We start from the raw sequence: 24,762 nt of genomic DNA, 5'->3' as shown, positions 1-24,762 counted from the left end.
TGGGGGCATAGAGTGAGGGAGGCGATTTAGGCATCTTCTTTTTAGAAAACTTTCACCTCATCCTCTATATTTTAGCAGTCTCTTCATTATCATCGTTTTTCTTGTGCCAGTTCCAGAGGTATGTGCTGCCCTGGAGGTTCTCGTGACCTTGAAGGGTTCTCAGTTCTCCCTACTATCAGTCTAGGAAGTGGCTTTTGATGTAACTTTACAGCCTCTAAGTTGGTTACCATGTCCATCAGCATTGCAGATTCCAATTATTTTTATTTTATAATAATATATTATTTTCACTGTCCTCATGGTTCTCTATTCATTTTGTCCCTTTACTGTACAATTTTGGGGCTTTAGGAGGAAGCAAAAATTGATGGGGTGTTCTCTCTGCCATCCTAACTCATTAGTCTTAATTCCTTTTCTTGTTTCATGACTCATGTTCCTAAGATAAGTTAATAAATTGAGGTCAGTATGCCACAACCTTTGCCATATGGCCATGAAAGATGTCGAAATTGCTAATGTTTGCATGTTCTGGGTTGTAAAGGACTTAAGAGTTCTTTGACTTGCAGACAACGGAATGAGAAAACATCCTTCTTTGCCTTCTCTACCATGCCTGTATAAGGAAATGTGAATTAGTAGGTGTCTTTACAAAGCAGTCTTTCAGCTTAGAAAGAAAATGTCTAGTCAAAAGTAGAATTTTTTCCAATTTCATTACAGCCATAATCCCCTCCAGGTTTCTTATAAAATTTTTGAACTGAGATCTTTGTAATTCTTATTTTTCACTGTTTGCATGCTAAACAAAGCTGTTGATCACTTCCAGATCACCTTCCTTTTCTCAATTTTAAAATTGTCTAAGATTATAAACCAGCATATGAAAGTAATAGCTACTTTAATAATCTACTAAGACTCCAATTACAAAGAGTAAAGATAGAAACAACTAAATTGATACTCATTGTTTTAGAACCTTCTATCAAAAAAATTTTAATGTTATTCTTTTATTCTGATTTTTAAAACAGTGATATATAATCTGTGTAGAAAAATTGAAAATGCAGGAAACTAAAGAAATAATCACCTTTATTTATACCACTCAGGTAATTACTGCATATATATATACATAAATATCTATATCTATATCCTTCCGGTCTTTATTTGTAAATATAACATATCATTAACATTTTCCATGTTATTCTTCCACAAATCATTTTTAATTGCTACGTTCTCATTTACTAGTTGGTGACCTTTTTCTGTACAGGCCAAAATGAATAATTTTCGGCTTTGCAGGCCATATGTTCTTTGTTACAACTACTCAGCTCTGCTTTTGTAGCGCGAAAACAGCGATATATGTTATATAAACAAACAAACGGGCCTGACTGTTCACCAATAAAACTTGATTTACAAAAACATGCATTGGCCCCCCCTGGCCACAATTTGCCAAACCCTAGATATTATCAAAACTTTTTATTTTGACATAGTTCACAAAGTTGCAACATAGTGCAGAGAGATCCCATGCACCCTTTACAGTTTCCCCCAAGTTATTTAACTAAATACCTAAAATGCAAGTACTAAGATTATTCATCTTACCTAAAATACCTAAAATATCAAAACCAAGAAATATGCACTGGTATGATGTGTGTTTATAGTTCTATACCATTTTATAAATGTGTGGCCCACCACTACAATAAAGATATTGACTTATACCATCACCCTCATTCTATTTCTGCGTCGTCACAACCACCTCCCTCCTTGACCATCCCTACCTCTTGGCAATCACTCATCTGTTTTCCATCTCTATAATTTTGTCATTTTGAGAATGTTTTACAAGTGGAATCACATAGTATGTGACCTTTTGAGACTGACTTCTCTCACTCAGCATTGAGACCCATCTAGGTTGTGGCATATATCTATAGTGTTCCTTCTATTGGTGAGTGGTATTCGAGGGTGTGGAAGTAACAAGTTGACCTATCGAAGGGCATTTGGTCATTCCAAAGAATTCTTTTAAAGTCCTAGTGACTACATTCCATGTGATTCAGCATTCTGTAACAAACACTGTAGACCTCATTGATCTCCATGTTTGCTTCAACTGACATAGGCAGATATTCCCTTCTTATAGTTAAGCTTCCATGTTGAATGTGGTTCAGAATATGGGGTCCATGTATTTCAGATGTTCAACTGAATCATATTTATCTGTCATTATTTTAAATTCACTGAACTCATTTAAATTCACTGATTGAAACCAAAGACCATTATTTCTCCAGGGGCTTTCATTTGCTTTGTGGGTTAGTACTGACATAATATATCTATATGGTAATAGATGAATAATCAATACTTGCAAAGATAGAGACTCAGATTGAAGTCTCAGTGTAACCTCTTATTACCTGTGGTCTTAGAAAAATCTAAACTTGAACCTCCTTTTTCTTATCTGTAAAATAATAGGTAGGTAGGTAGGTAGGTAGATAGATATACCAACCCTATCTCATAAGATTGCTGTGAGGAGCAAATTTGATTATGTAGGAAAAGCATTTGGGGAACTGGAAAACACCATAAAAATGTTACATAAAAATAAATGCATTAAAAAATAAATCTTCATTAGCGTTTTAGAAAAAGCAGCAGGTTTATAATTAGGAGGAATATTTTTTATTAACAAGTATGTGGAGGGGTGGGATACCCTTGCTGGAGAAAAAAAAAAAATTAAGACCCCATTTTACAGAGTTAGAAGGCCAGAAAAACAGGGAGAGTGATATTTCTGTATGCTGTAATGGATGACCTGTGTTGCAAATACAATACCATCTGGCAGATGTGAGAAGAAATCATTTAAATCAACAATGTGTGTAATGAGCTACCATCTGATTCCTGTTAATCAGGCCTTCCTTTTTCAAACTGTCTTCCCTTGGTTTCCATGACCCTGTTCTCTCTGCTTCTCCTTCTGGCTTATCACCATCATCTTCTTGGCCCTTAAATATGGAGTTCCCTGGGGATCATCCCTGTACTTCTCTTTCCATGACCTCTTCCCTGGCAAAATCACGCCTTTACATCACTCTCCAAACAAAGCCTACATCTGTGTCTCTAGCCCTGACCTCCCTCATATCCATCCTGCTGGCTGGATAACTCTATTTCAAACTCAGTATTTCCAAAGCTGAGGTCATTTTTCTTACTAAGATGGCCCTTTTCAAATTCTCTATTTCTTTTTCTATCCACAGCCCTATCATCCTCTCAGGCTCAGGCATCCTTCTCTCTTCGCCACCACCCAGATGCCCCAAATCTAGTCATGTCGTTGATTCTCTGACCACAGTGTGTTCCATTTCCTCCTTTCTTTCCATTTAAGGACTGCACCTTTAGCTTTTTAACTAAAATCTTATCTTCCCTCCCCACCATCATCCATTTCGTCCCTCCTCACCTTTGTCACATGAATCTTCTACAGTGTTGTTCAAGTTCTTCTTACTCAGTGTTCTTGATTGGTCCCCTTGTTTGTAGAAAAAACTCATTGTTATTCTAATGTAAAATCTTCTCGATGATCAAACTGCTTTTTAATCTTTATATACTCAACTCTAGGAGAATGGAAAGGAAGTAATATGAAGTCACTTTTTTTTCTCACAATTCCATAATGTTTTCCTTTTCTCGAGACATTTTTCTAACTTCATTTAAAGTAATTTATGTGCATACTTTCCTTTTCTATGCTGGACTCACGTATGGTTTGTCTCAATATTCCCACAGAGTTGCACAGAGCACATATTTATTGAATGAATGATTGGTCCTGTGGTAGAAACTCAATTCTTCTTTGGCCCATATATTCAAGAAGTATTTATCGAGCACCCTCAAGTACTTTGAAGCACTGGGATGTAGTGGGCACAGTTTCAGCCATTTTTTTATCTTTTATATTTGAGTTTCTCCTTCATTTAACTTTTAAAATACTTCTACGGTTGAATATTAAAAAACAATAGCAAGTAGTGAACATATTATGATTATAATCCTTCACTCATTCACTGCTGCATATGAAATGCCAGCAGTAAGTATTATTCACTGGCCTCAATAAGGGGATCTGACCCCAAACACCACCCCCAGGATGATGTTCCCCATCCTCATATGCTTATCCATTATAATGGCACCCCTTTCCTGATTTGAATCAAAATCTACCAGTTCTACCTGGTCCATTTTATCTGTCTCTTCTACTTCCTCTCAGGTAGGTGTTTATTCCAGCAAAGAGAATTTATTGAGAGAGAGAAAGCCATTCCCAGGAAAGTTTATCTTAAATCTAATGATTAGGCAACCTTTTTCATACAGTCTGATAACTTGGCATGCCTTCATTTAGCACACAAATAGACCTTCCATTCTAGTAGGAATCCCTAAAGCTGTTACCATTGGATTATTGATTACTATACTAAGGTATTAACTTTGTACTTATGTCTAAGCAAAGGTATCAGGCACTTTGTTTAAGAATATATTAAGTATTAAATAATTATACTCTGATTGCCCAAAGGATATGGAATTTACCTGATTAGTGAAGTGAAAGTTTTATTAGGAGAGGAAAACACAGGTGAGTTTACAAAGGACCTTTTTAAGAGAACGAAGGAGCTGGTGGGGAGGGAAAAGAGAGTGAGGATATTAAGCTATTGAGGTCTCCTCCAGTTAGTCATTTCTTCTCAGGCAGGCAATTCCACGAAACTAACATAATGTGCTCTTGGATCTTATACAGATGGCAATCAGGAATTATTTCCCTGTGAAGTCTGTGGAAGACGCTTTGCAGCAGATGTTCTGGTAAACATAAAGACATTTTGTAGATGTGTTTCATTGGAGTTAAATGAACTGTCAAGTTAGAGAGGAGGCCGCAGTGGCAAAGATTAAAGACAGATGTGCAGGGAAAGCAGGGGAAGAGAAGCGCATAACCTATGGTTGGCAGGCCCGGAGGACACGGAGGCAGATCGATGCTGCCCCATTCAAAGGGGAACTTATTAAACATAACCCTCTTACCAACAGGATACCAGATAAAAGTATCTTGGCACAGCTGATTGTCTCTGGAGAGATTTTGGCTCTTTTGCCTCTTCTATAAGCATCAGAAATTCAAATTTTAAGGCCAAAACACCAGGGAAATTAGCTAGTCAAGAGGAATGAACATTGAATTTAGAGCATCTGGAAACTTGGCTTTTAGCTTCAAATTTGTCACTAATTCTGACAAGTCCTTTAACCTCCCTCTGTTTCCTGCTTTGCCACGTATGAAGACAGAACCCTCCAATTTCAGGGATTTTATGTAATTTGAACAAAATGGATGTAAAGCCTTTTCCAAGATTTAATTGTTAAACCAGTTTCAAGCTAACTGCGTATTAAGTTTCTTGATTGATGCCTATAAAGTGGAATAAAAGCTTGATTTATTTCAAAATTAGGGGGTCAAACAGGTATTAGGCCCCAATATTATAAAAGGATTCTCAAGAAAAAAAATTAAAATGAAGATGTTAGTTGGGACGTTTTAGATCAAGGACACACATCAAACTTAAAGGATTCGGAGTACAAACCTTACTACATTTGGGGCAAAGGACTATAAAACGAGGTTGTAGGTTTTATTTCTATGGAGAATTTAAAAAATGAAATACCTATTCTTTTAATTAACTTCAGCTAGAGCTTCCAGAATCTAGAAGGGGACCTCACAGGGCCTGCTGTGGCTTGGCACTCCACCAGTGTGCTGCCTTTGCCTTCACCAGCCTGGGGCTGTGCCCCATGGAGAGGGTGTTGAGACCCAGGAGGTTCCATCTGAAGAGTGATTACTAATATCAAGTGTATCTTGAGTTTTACTTCCTAGGCCTATCTCTAGTCTACAGAGAGGATTTGATCAACTGATCTAATCTTTCTCTTCTAGTTTAAAATGGTATGGTTTGTTTATAGCCAGGTGCAGTGATTTTCATAGAGCCTGTATTTTGTTGGGTTTGGACAAAGCAACTGTGTAAGTGATAGCTATTATGAGTTACAGATCCACCAAGGAAGAGGATTTAGAATAGAAGGCAAAGATGTTAGCATAACCCCATAGTGGTACAGTAACAGACTTTGTAAAGTTGGTACACAGGTAGAGCTCTACCTGTGTTGGTCCCTTGGTTTTTGTACTCAAAATGCTGAATGCTTAAAGGACTACTGGCTGGAGTAAAGAGTGTTTTCCCTGCCAATTGTCTTGCAAATATTATAATATTTTTAAATTTAATATGATAAGCTTACATTTGCTCTGAAATAAATGACTTCATGAATGTGAAATGTTTGGATGAATTAAAGGAAAATGTCTTCATAACTTAAATGGAATTGGTGTGTTCTTCATTTATTTGTATGGTTGTCCCAGTTGTCTTTTGCAGATGTTCTCAAATATTTCTTTGAAACCTCTTCACTCCTGTTCAGGAGTTAAGTGGCTTAATTTGCTGTATGTAGAAAAGTGGCCCAGTTAAACTCAATTTTGAACTGCTGAACGGTAAGAAGAGTGTTTCTGAGAAGATTCCACTGATAGGAAGCTGTTTTCCTTTGCTGTATGCAAAGGGCTATTTCAAAGGGATGGTAAAACTGAATATTAAGGCTGTTGGGACTCAAATTTCCTACTATATTACTGGGTGACTTGCTCTTGGAATTTAGAAACAGTGAAGACAACAATAAAAGAAATCATCAACAAAACTTCATTGGTTTCAGTGAGTACCTGAAAATAATAGCTCAATATCAGAAATATTTATTTCAGTTTAAACAATAAAGTTTGTCTTTTCAACATTATTTAATGTTAAAACCATTCATACAGCTGAAGTGATAGAGCTAAATATGTATAACCGAATTTGAAGTAAGTCTCTTTAGCTGTAGAGGCCTTTTATTGACCTTGAACAAACATAATATCTTGTTATGTGTAACATGGGTGAGGAGAGCCAGATGGATTTGCTCTGCTGTGATTTGAGAGTTAGAGAATGAACTTGGCTCTGCAAAGGTCCAACTCAGTCACTGTAGTGGGGGCTGCCTGAATACACTGTGGCATTACAAACTTTATGATTGTACGTTTAAAAAAAAATTTCATCCCCACCCTTTCTTTTCTAGGAAAGGCATGGACCAATATGTCGAAAACTCTTCAACAAAAAACGCAAACCTTTCAATTCCTTAAAACAAAGATTACAAGGCACTGACATTCCCACTGTGAGGAAAGCGCCTCAATCCAAGGTATTATCTGTATCTCCCTTATTGTTCCTGATTACATCCCTAAGTACATTAAAGCCTCTTTCTGGCTCTCTGCCTTCATTTTTGCTTGATAGTGTAGTATAATGTCATGTAAGTATAATCCACCTTTACTGTTTTCTTTTTAATCATGCTTACTTAGATTTCCAAATGTATTTCAGATACTTTCCAGATGTGGCAAAAAAGAATCTTGTTTATATTTTCATTAGAGTAGCATTAAATCTAGCAATTCCCTTGGAAGAAAGTCACTTTTAATCTTACATTTAAGTCTTCCTTTAAAGTTTTGTAGTTTCTTTGTTTATCTGATTGTTATTTTGTGTTTTCCTTCACTACTGTGACCTGTGAATTTTACGACTGTATTTTCCAAACCTCTTTTAGTACTTTCAAAAAACAAATTCTCCTTTCTCTTCAAATTTCACAGGCCTGTTTCCTTCCTGTAAATACAAATCCCAGCTTTAAAAAAAAAAAATTATAATAGCGAGCTATGTACTTTAGGTTAGTATATGTTGGTTTTATTTTTTTATAGCCTCAACCCGTGAGGAAAGCTAACTGGAGACAACAACATGAAGACTTCATTAATGCAATTCGATCAGCGAAGCAGTGTACACTAGCCATTAAAGAAGGCCGACCTCTTCCACCTCCACCCCCTCCCACCATTAACCCAGGTGTGTGGCCAGTGTGGTTTGCTTTTGATATTTACTCTTAACCAATCGAGGCTATGATTTTTGACCCAATTATCATGCCTCGCTTCCTCTTATGCAGTCTAAAATTAACAACAACAATTAAATTATGTAAAAGTAGTTTTATCAAAAAACTTATCCTATTTTCTTTTCAGCTCTACCAAAAGATTCTGTTTCCTCCTCTTCAACATCAGTGCATCACTGTCCACAGCCATACTACCCTAAAGTGTGTGATCTCGGAAGCTAAGCAGGGTTGGCCCCGGTCAGTCCTCAGATGGGGGAACATCACTGTACCCAGTGTCATGGCATTACATAACTGCAGGGGACACAGTTCACGTCATGTGTTATGACAATGGAGCTGTGCAGAACCGTTTAAGTAGTTCTATAATGGCTTCCTAGTGTAAGATATAGACAGCTTTTTAATTTTTTTGAGATAAAATTCCCATAACATAAACTTCACCATTTTAACCATTTTACACTGTACGGTTTAGTAGCCCGCAACTTTTTTTACCCTAAACTTGCTATTTTGAAAAATTTCAAATCTACAGAAGAGAGTAAGGAATAATACAATAATCACTCATATACTTTCCACTGAAATTTGACAAATGATGACATTGTCATATTTTTTATCTCTCTTTTTTGGCAGAACTATTTGAAAGGAAGTTTCAAAATTCATAACACTAGCTGTTTCAGTATGCATTTCTTAAGCATAAATATATTTTTCCACAAAACCACAATACTACTGTCACACTGAATATATAAACTCATATTTTCCCAATTATCTTAAGAATGTCTTTTAAAGTTCTCTCCTCATTCCCCAGCCACAATCCAAGATTCGGTCAAGGTTTATACATTGTCTCTAGTCCCTTTTAATTCTGCACAACACCCTTGCTAGACCAATGATCTTTTACAATGTCTCATGTTCTGGATTTGTCTGGTTTTTTATAGTCATATTAGTGTTTAATGTGTTCTTCTATCCCCCATCTTTCTGTAAATTGGAAATTAGGGCTAGAGGCTCGATTAGATTAATATTAATCCCTTATCAGTTATAGGATTTTCAAATATCTTCTTCCATTTGATGAACTGTGTTTTCACTCTCCTGATGTTACCTTTTGTTGCAAAAAAGTTTTTAATTTTAATCACGTTCAATTTATCTTTCTTGTTGCCTAGCTTTTGATGTCAACCCCCCAAATTACTGCAAAATCCAATATTGTAAAACTTTACCCCTATGTTTTCTTCTAACAGTTTTATAGTTTTAGCTCTTACTCTTACACTTAGGTCTTTGACCCAGGCTGACTTAATTTTTGTATGTGGTGTAAGGTAAGATCCCATTGGAAGTTAAGTATGTAGTTTTATATGTGGTTATCTAGTTTTCTCAGCACTGTTTGTTGAAAAGACTGTTCTTTCCCCATTGAATGGTCTTGGTACCTTCATCAAAAATCAATTTTACCATATATGAGAGGATTTATTTCTGGACTCTATTCTATCCTATTTGTTTGTATGTCTATCCTTATGCTAGTACCACACTGTTTTGATTACTATAGCTTTGTAGTAACTTTTGAAAGTGGGAAGTGTGAGTCTCCCAAGATTGTTTTAGCTATTTGGGGAACTTTGAGATTCCACATGAAATTTTAGGATTTTTTTTTTAGTCTTTGAAAATACCATTGGAGTTTCGTTAGGAATTGCATTGAATCTGTACATCATTTGGGTACTATTGTCATCGTAACAAAATTGTCTTATATCTATGAACACGGAATGTCTTTTCATTTATTTATGTTCTCTTAATTTCCATTAATAGTGATTTATAGTTTTCAGTGTACAAATCTTTCACATCCTTGGTTAAATTTATTCTGAAGTATTTTATTCTTTTTGATGTTATTGTAAATGGAATTCTTTTCAGATTGTTCATTGTTACTGTACAGAAATGCAACTGATCTTTAAGCATCGATTTTGTATACTGCAACTTTGCTGTATTTTGTTTATTAGCTCTAGCAGTTGTGTTTTGGTGTGGATCCTTTAGGGTTTCCTACATATAAGATTACATCTTTTGTGAACAGAGATAATTTTACTTCTTCCTCTCTAGTTTGTATGCCTTTTATTTCTTGTGTCTAAACCTTCTGGCTAGAACTTCCAATACTATATTGAATAGCAATGGCAAAAGCAGATATCCTTATCTTGTTTTCCATTGAGTAAAATGTTAGCTGAGGGTTATAACTGGCTATTTAAGCATAAATAACAGCATATTATGGAGATTATAACGTGTGAAAGTGAAATGTGTGAAAACAATAGGACAAGTTTGAAGAAAAAGAACATATATTGTTGAAACATTCATTCACATTATACGTGAATAGGTATAGTATTATTTGGAGGTAAGTGTTATCTCATAAAGATGCCTATTTTAAATCCTAGAGTAAACACTCAAAAATATTGACAAATTGCTAATAAGACAATATCTGGAGTGTAGATAAAGTGGAAAAAAATCATTTCAAAAGAAGACAGGAAAAGAGGAAAAAGGGAACAAGGAACAGATGGGATGAAGAAAAACAGTAAGATAGTAGACTTAAAACCTAATTATATGCACAATTGCATAGAAATGATGTAAATACTTTAGATAAAAAGCAGAGATTGTCAAACTGAATAATTAAGCAAAGTCCAATTATATACTTTCTACAAGGAACACACTTTAAATATAAAGACACAAACAGGCTAGGCAGGTGACAGAATGAGGAGGGTGGGTCCTGTGGGCCTGGAGAGCCGCCGACACCCTCCCTAAGTGACAGCTGCTCCTGCTTCAGCAGGGTGATGCCTCAAAGGAACATACATCCTGAGTTGCCAGATCTAATTTCTCAAAGGATGGCAGAAATGCAGGTTTCCTGATTTATAAATATTAGAAGCTCAGTTTTTTAGAATCCTCAAGTTCGAATCTCAGGTTAGAAGTCAAGCCATGGTTTTCCTTAGCAGGGCGATGAGGACCAGAAGGGTTTTAAGGACCCTCGCTGGGACATTCCATGTCTTGATCTGGGCTGGTTACATGGGTGTGTGTGGCTCGTGAACATTTCATGGAGCCATAAACTTATGATTTGTGCCTTTCCTCTCAGATAAAAAGGTAAAGGCAAATAAACACCAGCAATGTCAAAACAACTATAGATTGGTGTGTTTAAAGCATGAGAAAAAATATACATGCAAATAATAATCATAAAACTGAAGTGGCTAATAGTAATATCAGGCAAAGTAAACTTCAGGGTAAGTATTATTGACAGAGATAATGATTAAAAATATATATTCATCCAGAAGAACTATCAGTTCTAAATGTTTATGTATCTAGTAACAGATCTTCGAAGAACATGAAACAAAAACTGACAAAACTGGAAGGAGAAGTAGACAAATTCACAATCATATTTGGAGATTTTATCATTCCTTTCTTAGTAACATAAAATAAGCAGCAGGAAAATCAGTAGGGATAGAGAAAACTTGAACAATGGTATCAATGAGTTTGACTTAATTGACGTCTATAACCATAATGTGGCACGCAAGAACAGCAGAATACGGGTCAAGTACATATAGAATCTTCACCCAAGACAGATGAGGTGCAGGGCCACAAAGTGGGTCACACAGTAAGTCTAAAAGGATTGAAACCATGCAGACTATGCTATTTAACCACAATAGAATTAGAAATGAATGATGAAAATATATCTAGAAAATTCCTGAATATTTGGAAATTGACAACTTATTTCTAAATAACCCATGGATTTAAGAAGAAATTTCTAGAGAAATTAGAAAATATTCTGAACTGAATTGTAATGAAAACATAATTAAAATTTGTAGGATTCAGCTAAAGCAATGCCTAGAAAAGAAGTTGATAGCTTAAAAAGGGGAAAGGTTTAAATCAATTACTTTAAGCTTGTTCTTTAAAAGGTTAGAAAAAGAAGAACAAATTACACCTAAATAGAAAGAAGAAAATAGTTTCCTATCAGCAAAGGAGTCAGACAAGGATATATTTTATCTCCCGAGTAGTTTAATCTGTATGCAGAACGTATCATGTGAAAAACTGGGCTAGGCTCAGGAAGGAGGAGTAAAAAAATAGGTGGAAGAAATATCAATATCTTAAGATATGCAGATGGTACCATCTTATTGGCAGAAAGTAGTGATGATTTCAAACAACTTCTGATGAAAGTGAAAGAAGACAGTGCCAAAGCACGACTGCATTTGAACATCAAGATGACAAAAAACATGGCCACAGAAAAAATACACAATTTTAATGAAGACATCAAACAGATTATGAAGGTAGGTAATGAAGACATCATAATTGTTAAAGATTGTGTTTACCTCGGCTCGATCATCAATTCACAGGGAGACTGCAGCCAAGAAATCAAGAGAAGACAGAGACTTGGAAGGGTGGAAATGGAAGAATTAGGAAAGATCACCAAGAGCAGAGATGGGCTGTTAGAGACCGAGCGAGGCCAAGGTCATCCACACCCTCGTAGTCCCAGTTGCTATGTATGGATGCGAAAGTTGGAGAGTAAAGAAGGCTTATAGGGAAATAATTGATTCATTTGAAATACAATGTTGGAGGAGAGCTTTATGGATACCCTGGATTACCAGATAGACGAACAAGTGGATCCTAGAGCAAATTAAGCCTAAAACATCACTAAAGGCAAAAATCACAAAACTGAAGTTGTCCTACTTCGGGCACATCATGAGAAGGCAGGGCACTTTGGAAAAGATAGTAATGCTGGTGAAAAACAGAAGACATCAGGAAAAGGGGAAGACCAAATATGAGATGGATTTCCATAACAGAAGCCATAGGCAGGAGTCCACAGGAGCTGAGCAGGGCCGATGAGGACAGGGCATTGAGGACATCACTCATTCATAGGGTCACCAGGAGTCAGAGCTGACTCAATGGCATGTAACACATAAGAAAATAGTAAATGTAATTCGTTATATTAATTTTGTTGAAATTTGTTAAAATATTTTTAAATATTTTAATTTTTAAAAACATATGATCATCTCAATAGATATAGGCAAAGTCCATGACAAAATGCAACATCCATACATGTTTAAAAAAGAAAATACTTAGGTAGAAATAGAAGGGGACTTCCTTAATAAAGAACATTTTTGAAAAGTGTGTGGCTAACATCACACTCAATGATGAAAAGCTGAACATTTTCTCACTGAGATCAGGAAGAAAATAAGGATGAACTTTCTGACCACTTCATTCAATACTGTGCTGGAGAGAGTACCCAGTATAATAAGGTGGGGGGAATATATATACATAACATATATGCTATATATACACATATAATTCATAGATCAAAGAGGAGAAAATGAAGTAAAACTACCTTTGTTCACAGATAGCATGATCATGAATGAGTAAATATAGAATATCTTAGGAAACTATAAAAAAGCTACTTACCGGAATTAAAGTGAATTAACCAGCTTTCAGGATATAAGATTAATATACACAAGTGTATTGTATTTCCGTATATAGGCATCCACAACTGAAAAATGAAATTAAGAATACCACTTACAATAATGTCAAAACATTAAGTACTTAGGTATATATTTAAGAAAATATATGTTAGACCTATCAAATAAAAACCATAAAACATTGCTTAGTGAACTTAAAGAGGAACAAAATATATGGAAAGATATACCATTTTCATGGCTTGGAAGACTCAGGATAGTGTTACGATGTCGATTCTCTTCAAATTGATCTATGGACTCAATGTAATTCTAATAAAAATTCCTGCAGGTTTTCTTTCCTGAGTAAGAATTGACCAGCTTCTTCTAAAATTATATGGAAATTCAAAGAATTTGGAATAGTTAAGATAATTTTGAAAAAAGAATATAATTGGAGGACATAGACTTGCCATCAAGAGTTACTACAATGTTCCGGTAATCATGACAATTTGGTACTAGTGCATCAACTGAACAGAAAAGAAAATCTAGAATTAGACCCTCGTCCCCCATCTACAGGCAACTGATCTTTGACAAAGGTAATCCAATGTGGGCAAGGATAACCTTATCAACAAATCATGCTGGGATAGCTTGATATCAGTATGAGAAAAATGAACCTTGATCCTTCCATCATATACAAAAATTAATTTAAATGGATCATTGACCTAACATAAATGCTACAACTATAAATTTTCTAGAAAAAAATAATCTTGGATCTAAGAGTCAAGAAGTCTTAGGCAGGACACAAAATATGCTAACAATTTTAAAAAAGGAAATTGATAAATCGAGTTTCACCCAAATTGAGAAAATCAGTTTTGAGAAACATCATTAACAGAATGCGAAGGCAAGCCACAGGCTGGGAGAAAATATTCACAATACAAAAATTAGGCAAAGGATTCATATCAAAAATATATACAGAATTCATACAATGCAATAAGACAAACAATCCAATAGGAAAAAAAAACAAGAGATGTACTTGAACAGACACATTAAAAAATAATGGCCAATAAGCACAAGAACAGATATTCAACCTGATTCTCATCAGGGAAATGTAAATTAAAACCACAGTGAGATATCACCACATACCCACTTGAACAGCTAAAATTAAAGACTGATGATAAGAAATGACTAAGATGTGGAACAACTGGAAGTCCCATACACTGCCAATGGGAGTATAAAATAGTACAGCCACTTCACACTATTTTCTTAAGCATACTTAACTGTACAGTAACTGCAATCTTAGGTATTTATGCAAAAAACTGAAAACATATCCTTGAAAATTAATGTTCATGGTAGTTTTATTTATATTGCATAAATTGGAAACAACTGGAAATGTTCATCAACAAGTAAATGGATAAACAAATTGTGGAATATTTACAAAATGGAATACAACTCAACAGTAAGAAGAAATTGCTACTACACATGCAGCAACATAAACGTCCCTATTATATGAAACTATAGAATAGGCATAACATTTTTAGTGACAGGAAAATGGATCTTTGGTTGCTTGAGACTGGGTTTGGGAGAATATTGACTGAAAGGGGCATAAGGGTACTTTTTTCAGTGATGAAATTGTTCTATATTTAACTGGTGTCATTTCACAAATGTATACATGTGTCAGAATTCATTGAATTGTACATTCAAAATAGGTGCATTTTACTGTATGTAAATTAGTCCTCAAAGTTCATTTTTAAAAGTAAAACAAACAAACAAAAAACCCTGTGTAATCATGCTATAAAATCATCTGGAAAATAAATCATCTGAACTTCTATAACAGAAATGATTTTAGTAAATGCTTCACTTTTTCTGGGTGCTAATGAAAAAGTGGTCAAAACAATGTGTTGTCTTAAGATTTTCAGTAAAAAGATTTTGATAATACTTTGGCAACAAGCTTCATATAACAAACACATCTTTTATGAGGAATAGTTCATTTTAATAGTAGAAGCTACAGAGTTGAATGGCTAGCTTATGGTTCTTTAGTTGAATAAGCGAAACCATGTCAGATGTCCTGCTATGTGGATTTCTGTCATTTTCACATTGGATTTAAAATGTGGAGATTATTGTTTTTTTTAAATAATTCACATTGTAAGGCCTCATCAAACGTACATTTATTTCTCTGCTCTTTATATTTTCATGCTAAAATGTAGTTTATAATTCAGTTCGCTCGTGTGTCCTTACTATAATTTTATGCACCAAACAAAATTATTATTTACAATAGCACATTTCATTGGTATTCAATTGTTTTGATTGTTCGGGCATTTTATATTAGCCCATATATATTCTCAGGTTTACGTACTAGAAAATGTGTAGAGACATAATTAGAGATATATATTATGGGCTCGTTTGCATGAGTTTGTAATAATTTTCATTTTTTTCAGCATGATTCCGTATTTCATGACTCAGTTTTTGTGACACGTATCTATTTGTTCTAATTCTTACTGTGTTAAGTCTGCCAATCATTCAGTTTTCTGTGATGTGATAGTTAATGAGAAAAGTGACATTAAATATTTATGATTGGGATTTTCTGTGAGGCCTGGGACATTTGGTCACTATTTCAGAGGGCTATATAGACATGGGTAGTCAGCAAAATGCTTGCATTTTAAAATGATTGTTTTTCTACTTTAAATTTTTTTGAGATCTGACCATCTTCCACATAGTCCTCATACAAATTCATGTGTAGTCCAACTTTTAAAAACCATTATTTATTGAAATAAATAGTACATAAATAAATAGTACATAGTTATTTTTAATGACATCGTTATTGATAGAGGAAGAGGAAACTCAGATTAAGACACGAGTCGTAGAACACGTAGCTCAGTCACGCTATGTTCAGATGATTGTTGCTGAAAAATACCTTTTCCATTCTCAGGGTATTTACCTCTCAGGGTATTTCCCTTCCTCTGCCCCTGTTAAGTCAGGGCTTCATGTCCCTCCTACGGGCTCCTGGAGGACCCAGTGCTTCCTAGTTTCGCAGCTCACTGCACGGAATGGTACCTCTCTGCTGCTTTGCCTAGTCTTTCGAGTTGTCTCTTCTAGTTGTTTTTGTTGACAGGGAAATACACTTCAACTTTGTTGTCTCCATGGTGGCTTATGGTGCCAAACACACAGAAGGGTAGCGATGGATGGACAAGTGAGGTTAGGGAAGCATCACAGCCGTTGCCATAATCTCTGTCTTTGCCTGAACTGATTAGGGGTCACGGTAACAGCATTTTTAATATAAGCCGTGACTTTTCAGCTGGTGAGACTGAAGCTGTTCCCACCAAGCCAGGAGCCGAGCCCTTGACGGTTTTCTACAGCATTGTGAGTTTCATGTGATAATGGCACTTTCTATTTCACTTTTTCTAAGCAGTTTCATTCTGGTTTGGTAATTGGAAACACAACCTTGCCAGACCTGTTTCTTTATAGTACTAGTATGTTCTACCCCGCCCACTGTGCCGAGCCCTAGTGTGGATTATTTTAGTTAACTTTCACAACAACCCGATGAAAGAGGTGATATGTAGGTACTGGGGAAATTGAAGCTTAAGGAGGTTGAGAAACTTGCCCAAGTTCACACACATAGCAAGTGAGGAGCTGGGGCTCAAAACCAGTCAGGCGGGTTGCAGAGCCTTCATCATTTCCCAATGCTGTCCTATTTTATTTTTTTCAAGAAATTTATCACTGTGGGAAAATGTTGTTTCTCTATTAGAATGCCTAGTCCTTGATTACAGAACCATGTATCCCCAAGTATAAAACAGTGCCTGACACATAATAGATGTTCAATATGTATTTAATCAATGATTAAGTATTGCCTTCTAGAGTGTGAAATAAAAGGTTTGGTTAGGCGCTAATCACTTATTTCATTCTAATTTCTTCCAATTCTTACATTGTATGAGTATTCATTTTAGGAAATGATTTCTTAAACTGGAAAGCTCCCCATACTGCCTAAAAGGAAACCTTCAGGAGACTCTTAACTTTGAAGAAATCATTGCCTTAAACATTTACCCACATATGTAGGAATTTTGACTCCACACTAACCCAAACTTCCATACAGAGTTTAAGATTGCTGCTGTGTCAGATCCTTCCTGGGCGGAAAGTTATTCTCTTATGTAGCTCATATCCACCTTGTTATCCCTTAAGAAAAGTTGCCTAAAACCAAACCAAACCAAACCGACGCCTCTGCTTGCTTTAGAGGGGTAGGCTCCAACCTGGCTTTGCTGTGAGCATCTCCACGTTCTAAGCTGACCTGGGATCTTTCTCACTTCCCATTTCTCTCACTGTCTAGTAATTGCACATGAGAGCCAAGCTGAGAACACTGGGTATTTCACAGAACCAGAGAGGACCTACTGCCCACAGAGCTGCCTGGGAGGTTCTAACCCTGGAAGCTGAGCTGTTTCTGGAGCCATTTTCCAATCACCCCTCCTTTTCCTTTTCTCTTTTTTGAATCCCTGCCTTTTTCCCTTTTCCTACCTCCTTCCTGAATGTATTATTTTCCTCCTGACTCCGGAGTTCGGACTAAAACATCGAGCAGTGCAGAAGCAGTGTGTCTTTCTGCCAGTGACACTGGTTTCAAATCCCATCCCCCAAACCCACATTTTGAAATATCTTCTCTCCCTCTGTAGTGCCATAACTCCTGTATGATTTTCTGTCCCACCCAGTACCACAACGTGGGCTTTTCCATCTTGTATGCCCTTCAGGATCATCGATACTAACATTCTGTGATTCTAGGACTACTTTTTTTCTGTAAGCATCCACTAAATAATCCATTTAATTGGAATGTTCCTAAGTATAATTAATTTTCTAAAAAACATATCGTGTAAACATTTTAGGGGCACACTGTTAATTGAAATAAGTGCATAGGTAGCACGATTTTCCCCTTCTGTGGTCTTTATTTGAGTCCTCGCAAGCCTCCCCTCTGGAACAGGCTGTCTCAAACCAGAGTTTGAGACCTTGTTCTTTCAAGTTGGAGCAGAGTCCATATCGTATGTTATTTCATTTCAGAGTTATTTTTGAAATGCTAATTGCCTCTTATTATCTTTATATTTAGATTATATTCAATGCCCATATTGTATGAGGAGGTTTAATGAAAATGCAGCAAATCGACATATCAATTTCTGCAAGGATCAATCTTCTCGTCGAGTCTTTGATCCAGCCCAGACGGCAGCCAAGTTGGCATCCAGAGCCCAGGTAAATCTCTCTCCCTAGGTGTTGGATTTGGGCCCTTGCATACCTGAGGCAAGTAGGTAGAGTTTGATGGGGAACCTAAGCTACCCATCCTGAGAAAATGTAAGGATCGAGATAGCTGGTCACTGTCACTCATTCTCATGGGAATTGGCTCCTTTTGAGTTTCCAGCTTATAATACCTTTGAGTGTTGTAGAAAAAGTAGGAAGACTTGAATATATAAGTAGTGTTTCTATAATATTATAGTATTAAACTCTGTCCAACAGTGGTTATCAGCCTTAACGATGCAGAAAAGAATTATGAAGCTGAAGTGAAGCTGGCCTGAGTGGAGGAAGCTGTCGCTCCTACAGGCCATGCGATTTGCTCTGTAGAGAGGAGTCTGCAGGCTTTTATTTAAAGCTACAGAATCAGCAAGTTAAAGTGGACAAATGGAAGCAACTGTTACAATTAGGTACAAATAAGTAAAATGACAAGTTGACCAGGAAGACAAAGATTTATAAAAACAGAACTAGAGCCAGCAAACAGCTCTACAAACATCAAAGGTCCCAGGGACATAACTTACAGTATAGCATAAAAACTATTAGTTTTATAAACATGCCTCAAACACCAAGAAAAGATTAAACTGGTTCACATACTTAAGAGTATGAAACATGTTCGGAAAGAGTTCCATGAAATCCAGCAGCGAAGAGGGTGGGACTCTCTCCAATAACACATATCCCAGGGACTCTGGGTTCTGAGCTCTGTCTTCACACATATTAGACATTTACTGAAAATCTGCTCTGTACCAGACACTGCTACGTGCTGGCTGATCAAGGATTTGTAATTCAAAGGAGGCGGCGGCTTTGGAAACAGTGCAGCAGGCAGGAGTGGTAGCTGACTAATACAGGAGCCCAGTGGAGGAAGAGGCCAGTGGGATTCACGGACAGCTTCAAAGAGGAACAAACGTTTTCCCCTTAAATATCAAATGGGTTCGCCAGCCTAGAGCTGGAGTTGAGAACCACATTGTGGACAAAAGGTCCAGCCTGTGGCCTGAAGAGCCCTGCTGGAAAGACTAGAGCATAGAGCGCTGCTGGGGGCGGTGACGGGGTGGCACAGGCAAGCAGGACGGCATCAGATCTCAAGCTGGGTCAGGGAGGAGGAAGAGAGGGATTAAGTGGATAGATGCCCTCAAAGCTGAGGCCGGCCAGCCCGAGGGCCTGGAAGCAGGAACTGTGAAGTCCACGGGGACCCAGAAAGTCCTTCCCATCTTTCCATCTCACCTTTTTTTCCTACTGTGCTTCTCTTCCTAGTCTCTCTGTATACGGCCTTTCTTGGCTTTTCTGTCCAGTTGTCTATTATCAGCCTCACGTGTCATTCTCTAGGCAGCGTAGACCGGTTGGGCAGTGTAGACTGAAGTGACATGAGATTGGTGTTTTAGAAAGATCACTTTTGCAATTAGTGTTCGAGATGAGTTGGTGGGAGAGCAGCAACAGGGACAGGATGAGGGTCTGGGACCAGAGGACTGGCGGTCGGGGAGTGGAGGGAGAATTTAGGAAATAATTGATGGGACTGAGAAGGTGATTAGATAGAGGATAAAAGAGGATCAAGGTTGACAAGAAAGTTTTCAGCTCCAGAGCTTAGGTAGATAATAATACTATACAGCCAGATAAAGAAACACAGGAGGGAGGGAGGAGAAAGGTGTGTTGGTGGAGGAGGCAGGGTGGTTATGAAAAATAGAGTTGTAGAGATTCAATCTTTACACCTGAAATAGTATGAGAAGCAGTGCAGTGTAGAAAGAGCCCAGATTCTGCGATCAGTAGTCAGGGTTTGACTTTCAATTCCGTAATTTATTGTGTGTAGGTAAACGTGGACAAGCTACTTAAATTCTCTGAGACTCACTTTAATCGGTACCTTGTCAAGTTGTGGGGAAGATAATAGATAGTATAAGGACCTTCACATAGGGGGTCCCTCCTCCTTTCCTCTTTTCCCGTTACCTCGACTTCCTTCCCCTCTCTGGTGGTCCTTTCTCGTAGGTAGGAGAGGTACCACAATTTTGAGGGGATGCGACTGCTTTGGGCTCGAATTCAACTTAGTTTTGAAACGGTTTTCTGAGTAAAATTTTCCTTATACTTTCTAAAGCAGTAAAGGGCGCGGTACATTTCTTCGAATGATCCTTCTGACCAGTCCACGAAGTTAGTGGGGATTTAGTGGGGCCAAAGGGAGCACTGGGAAGCAGCAACGGAAGTGCTTTTTATTCCTGAAGGAGGCCAGCTGGCCGTCCTGAGTGTAACCAGTGACTTGGCCCCGGTCCTCTCCTTGTTTTCCAGAACTAAGTGGTGATTGGGAACACAGAAGAAAAATTGCTTGCTTGCTGAATTGCTTGCTTTCTCAGTAAACTCGCTGCCCAGTGGATCTGAACGGCAGCGCTTGTTCCCCTGATGCCAGCTTCGCCCTGCCTCATAGTGAAGCTTATTCAGAAGTGGAACAAAAAGGGAGGGGCGGTTTCAGTTTGAAGGGCTGCTAACAGCACAGCTGAAGTGTGTTTCTATTTTAAACATAATCGACTTTTTAAAAAGTGTTATACCCTTAACCAAAAGAGACCAATATGGGCCTCTGAAAATAGCTTTCTTTGTCTGAATGGGGATGAGCTGCCTGCTATAATCTCATAGCTGTCCTTGCCCAAGTGAGAATTCTCATTCTGAGTAAGGTTATCTTTAGGTAGTTCCCATGGAGATGTTGGTGGGATCAGCAGCAAGGTAAAAAGTAGCTCCCAAGGAACCTTCTGGTCCTTATTCCACATTAATATAACTATTCTGCTGTTGCTCCTTAGCGGGGAGGGGTGTGGTGTGGGGATGTTGGAATTCCATGTTTAAAACATTTGCTGCCTGCCAATGTCTGTTTTTCTTCTCTGTTCATGTACTTAAAAACAAAATCATCTTCAAGTGCAATGAAAAACTAAAATGTTCCATAACTATCTTTATTGACATTAAGTGATTTCTTATGTCACCGTGCGACTAATGTTGCAGGATTAACATATCACCATTCCCGCAAAGGCCTGACTATGGAACGAAGGCTCCAAATCCCAGACAGTGAGGACAGGAACCAGGTTACCTAAGGTGCAGGGTGTGCATGTCCCTTTCCCCTGGGTTCAGTAGGTCCCGGGAGATGACTCTGATCTGCTGCTAGTTAAGTGGAAACAGCTTCACTCTTGTGTGCTACCTGACGTTATGGAACTAACTGTTCCCTCTCTCTCTGTAGGGTAGGGTGCAGATGAGTCCAAAGAAAGAACCGACGGTAACCAGTGCCGTGGGTGCTCTGCTACAGAACAGGGCCCTTGAGGCCACGAGTGTGGTCCCACCCAAGCCAGGTGAGTCGGAGTGAGCATCTCAACCATCAAATGACTGGGGAGCACTGTTGGCTTTGGGATTCATCGGCAGCCAGCAAAAGCGATGACATCTAATGCTGCTTTGGGATATAAAGATACGTGGGTTTGTTTGAGGTTAAAACTTGCTCACCAAGAGGAAATAGCTCCTAATTTAGCAGGACTAAGTAACTCTGACAATATACAAAGTCAGATCCGATGACAGCAGCAGGGTCTAGAACCATCATTTTTTGATCTAGTAAAATTGAAGAGAGATGATGATTTGGAGATAATAGCGTGTCGGATGTGTTTGAAAATAAGGGAAGAAAATGAAATCACTATCTCAGAGAGATAGCTGTACTCCCATGATCATTACAGCATTTTTCAAATAGCCAAGATACAAAAACAACCTAAGTGTCCATTGACGAATGAATGAAAATGTGGTATGTGTGTACACACACACACACACACACACACACACACACACACACACACAATGGAATATTATTCAGTCATGAAAAAGAAGGAAATCCTGCCATCTGTGACATGGGTGGGCATTGAGAGCATTATGCGAATAGAGCTAAGTCAGATAGAGAAAGACAAATACTGTGTGATCTCACTGATAGAGTTAGAACCTAAAAAAGTCAAATTCATAAAAACAGAGAATTTAATGGTGATTAGCAGGGTGGGAGTGGGGTGGGAGAAATGGGGAGATGTTGATCAAAGGATACAAACTTCCAGTTATAAGATGGGGAGCTAACATACAGCGTGGTGATAATAGAGTATTACGTCCTTGAAAGTTGCCAAGAGAACAAATCTTAAATGTTCTCACCACCACACACGCAAAAGGTAACTATGCGAGGTGACAGGCGTTAACTTACTTTCATGTGATAATCATTCCACAGTATATTCCTATATCAAATCATCACTTTTTACACCTTAAACTTACACAATGTTATATTCAATAAGGCTGGAAAAAAAGAAAAAGGGGACTTGCCTTCCTAGAACTAAATAATTTCTTCAAAGTTTCAGAAAAGCACAGCCACCATTACAGTACTGACTGTATATGAGGTCCATTTCATTTACTCCTCACAATAATACCCCAAATGTTTTAATCTGCATTAGGGGAAACTGAGGCTCAGCAAAGACATAATTTGCTCAAAGCACACTACTGGTAAATAGTAGAGCTGATTTAAATATTTATTGTGCTCTCTCTTTGTGTTGAGCTTCATTAATAAATGTGGTATTTTTATTTATGGTCAGCATACACTATGAAGGCGAGATGAATTCATTCATGATCCTATGACACCTCTGATCAGGAGTCTTATTTTGAAAGTATTATCAGAACCAGAGTAAGAACTGCCAGTCTCACAGTTCATAAAGTAACAACACAAGAAAGTTTATTATTAGTTTTTAAATTCTTCATGAGTTGCTTATCAAGGGTTAAAATTTGAATGGATATTTTAAAATGTCCCCATAGCCCTATACACACAAGTCACTAGTTTTTTCCTGATCTGTGAAAACTTAACAACGAGGTAGGTTTTAGTTTTCACACACACAAAAATAAATAGTAATTCAGTAGATATGTATTTGTTTGGTAAGACTTTCACTAACGAGCTCTTTCTTAGCTATAATGTAATTTCTTTACATTATGGTTTATTTTCTTATTTTTTCAAAGAATATATTATAATACTTCTAGTAAAAAGCACTCCTTTGAGTTTGAGGTCAAAGCTTATTTGCCAAGAGGGAATATTTCTTGGCTCTCCAGGACTAGATTCCTTTCAGCGTGCAAAGTCCAGTCCGAGGACAGCAACGGAGAACCAAGGAACCTTCGTTCCTTGGTCTGGTAAACTTGGAAAGAGATTGGAATGGGAGAGGACAGCACATCAGGTGTAGTGTTGAGAATAAGAAAAGAGTTTCTTTCTTTGAACGAAATGATTTCTTTAAAACAGCTGCACGGCATAAGTGTCCTCAGAAGTCATGTATCTCAGTGCATTAAGCCAGACGTCATAATGACACCATTCGGATAGTAGAAAAGAGATTAGGAGGCCAGTAGAAAAGAGATTAGGAGGCCAGTAGATCTAAGCAAAATGGTAATACTTTTGTTTATGACTAGTTAATGGTGTTTTGTAACCACTTGCGATGTTGCTAAGTAAAAGGCACAGTTCTGAACATGGCCCACACTAGGTTCTATGCCACCACCTGACCTCGCCTTCCACTGCTTCCTCTCGGTCCAGCTCCAGCGGCTTCGGTGCTGTTCCTGGAACATACCAGGCAACCCGGGGGCAGGGTCTTCGCACTGGCTGCTCTCACTGCTGAAACCCTAAGCACTCCACTGCTGAGTCGCACTGCCCCCTCCTTCACTCCCTCTGGTTCTTTGCTGACTGTCATCTTCACAGTGAGAACTTCCAACCTCTGTTCTTAAGGTTAACTAAGCCCTCCACAATGCCCTTTGCAGTTTTTAAAAATGGAATTTGTCACTCTCTAATATTCAACATATATTTGGCTGTCCCCCACTAAAAAAAAAGAATTGTAAGTTTTAAGAAGGCAGGGATCTATCTACTTTGTTTTTTTTTTTAAATTGTACTGCTGTATTCCTCCCTGTTAGGATTGTTCGTGGCACATGTGAGGTGTTCAATAAATACTTTTTGAATTGAATGATGGGAAAAAGTAGGTATCTTGCTTCTATAATTTCTCACTTAAATCATTGTCATATGAATAGCATTGTCATGTTAATTAGCTTTAAGAGATAGCTTTTTCCTTTATTTCAGGCTTAAGATGCATTTTTAATTTATTATTCTTTCCTGTGGCCTCACCTGCTTACATTTAAAAACTAAAATCAGTGTTAGCGTGCCTTTAAATTAGTCACATTTCGTTCAGAACTATTCTGAGAAGGAAGCAGAAGTATATTAGCGGGGTGTGAATTCTCAGAAATGTTTAAGGCTGGGAGAAAAAAACCTATG

The 24,762-nt window shown here is 37.5% G+C and overlaps 1 protein-coding gene across 1 annotated transcript in view; it reads left to right on the top strand.

Moving 5' to 3' along the window:
- ZC2HC1B (zinc finger C2HC-type containing 1B) overlaps nucleotides 1-24,762 on the top strand; it is a 30,724-nt gene that overhangs the window by 1,904 nt on the left and 4,058 nt on the right. Inside the window, exons 2-7 of the mRNA XM_023528332.1 lie at nucleotides 4,463-4,519; nucleotides 6,529-6,638; nucleotides 7,030-7,149; nucleotides 7,691-7,829; nucleotides 18,325-18,464; nucleotides 21,697-21,805. Coding sequence (XP_023384100.1) covers nucleotides 4,463-4,519; nucleotides 6,529-6,638; nucleotides 7,030-7,149; nucleotides 7,691-7,829; nucleotides 18,325-18,464; nucleotides 21,697-21,805 — 675 coding nt within the window. The remainder of the gene's footprint in view (nucleotides 1-4,462; nucleotides 4,520-6,528; nucleotides 6,639-7,029; nucleotides 7,150-7,690; nucleotides 7,830-18,324; nucleotides 18,465-21,696; nucleotides 21,806-24,762) is intronic.

The sequence above is a fragment of the Pteropus vampyrus genome, unplaced genomic scaffold, assembly GCF_000151845.1.
Source record: "Pteropus vampyrus isolate Shadow unplaced genomic scaffold, Pvam_2.0 Scaffold24, whole genome shotgun sequence".
Classification (NCBI taxonomy): Eukaryota; Metazoa; Chordata; class Mammalia; order Chiroptera; family Pteropodidae; genus Pteropus; species Pteropus vampyrus.
The sequence above is the reverse complement of the archived record's forward strand: the minus strand, read 5'-3'. Positions and strand labels throughout refer to the sequence as shown.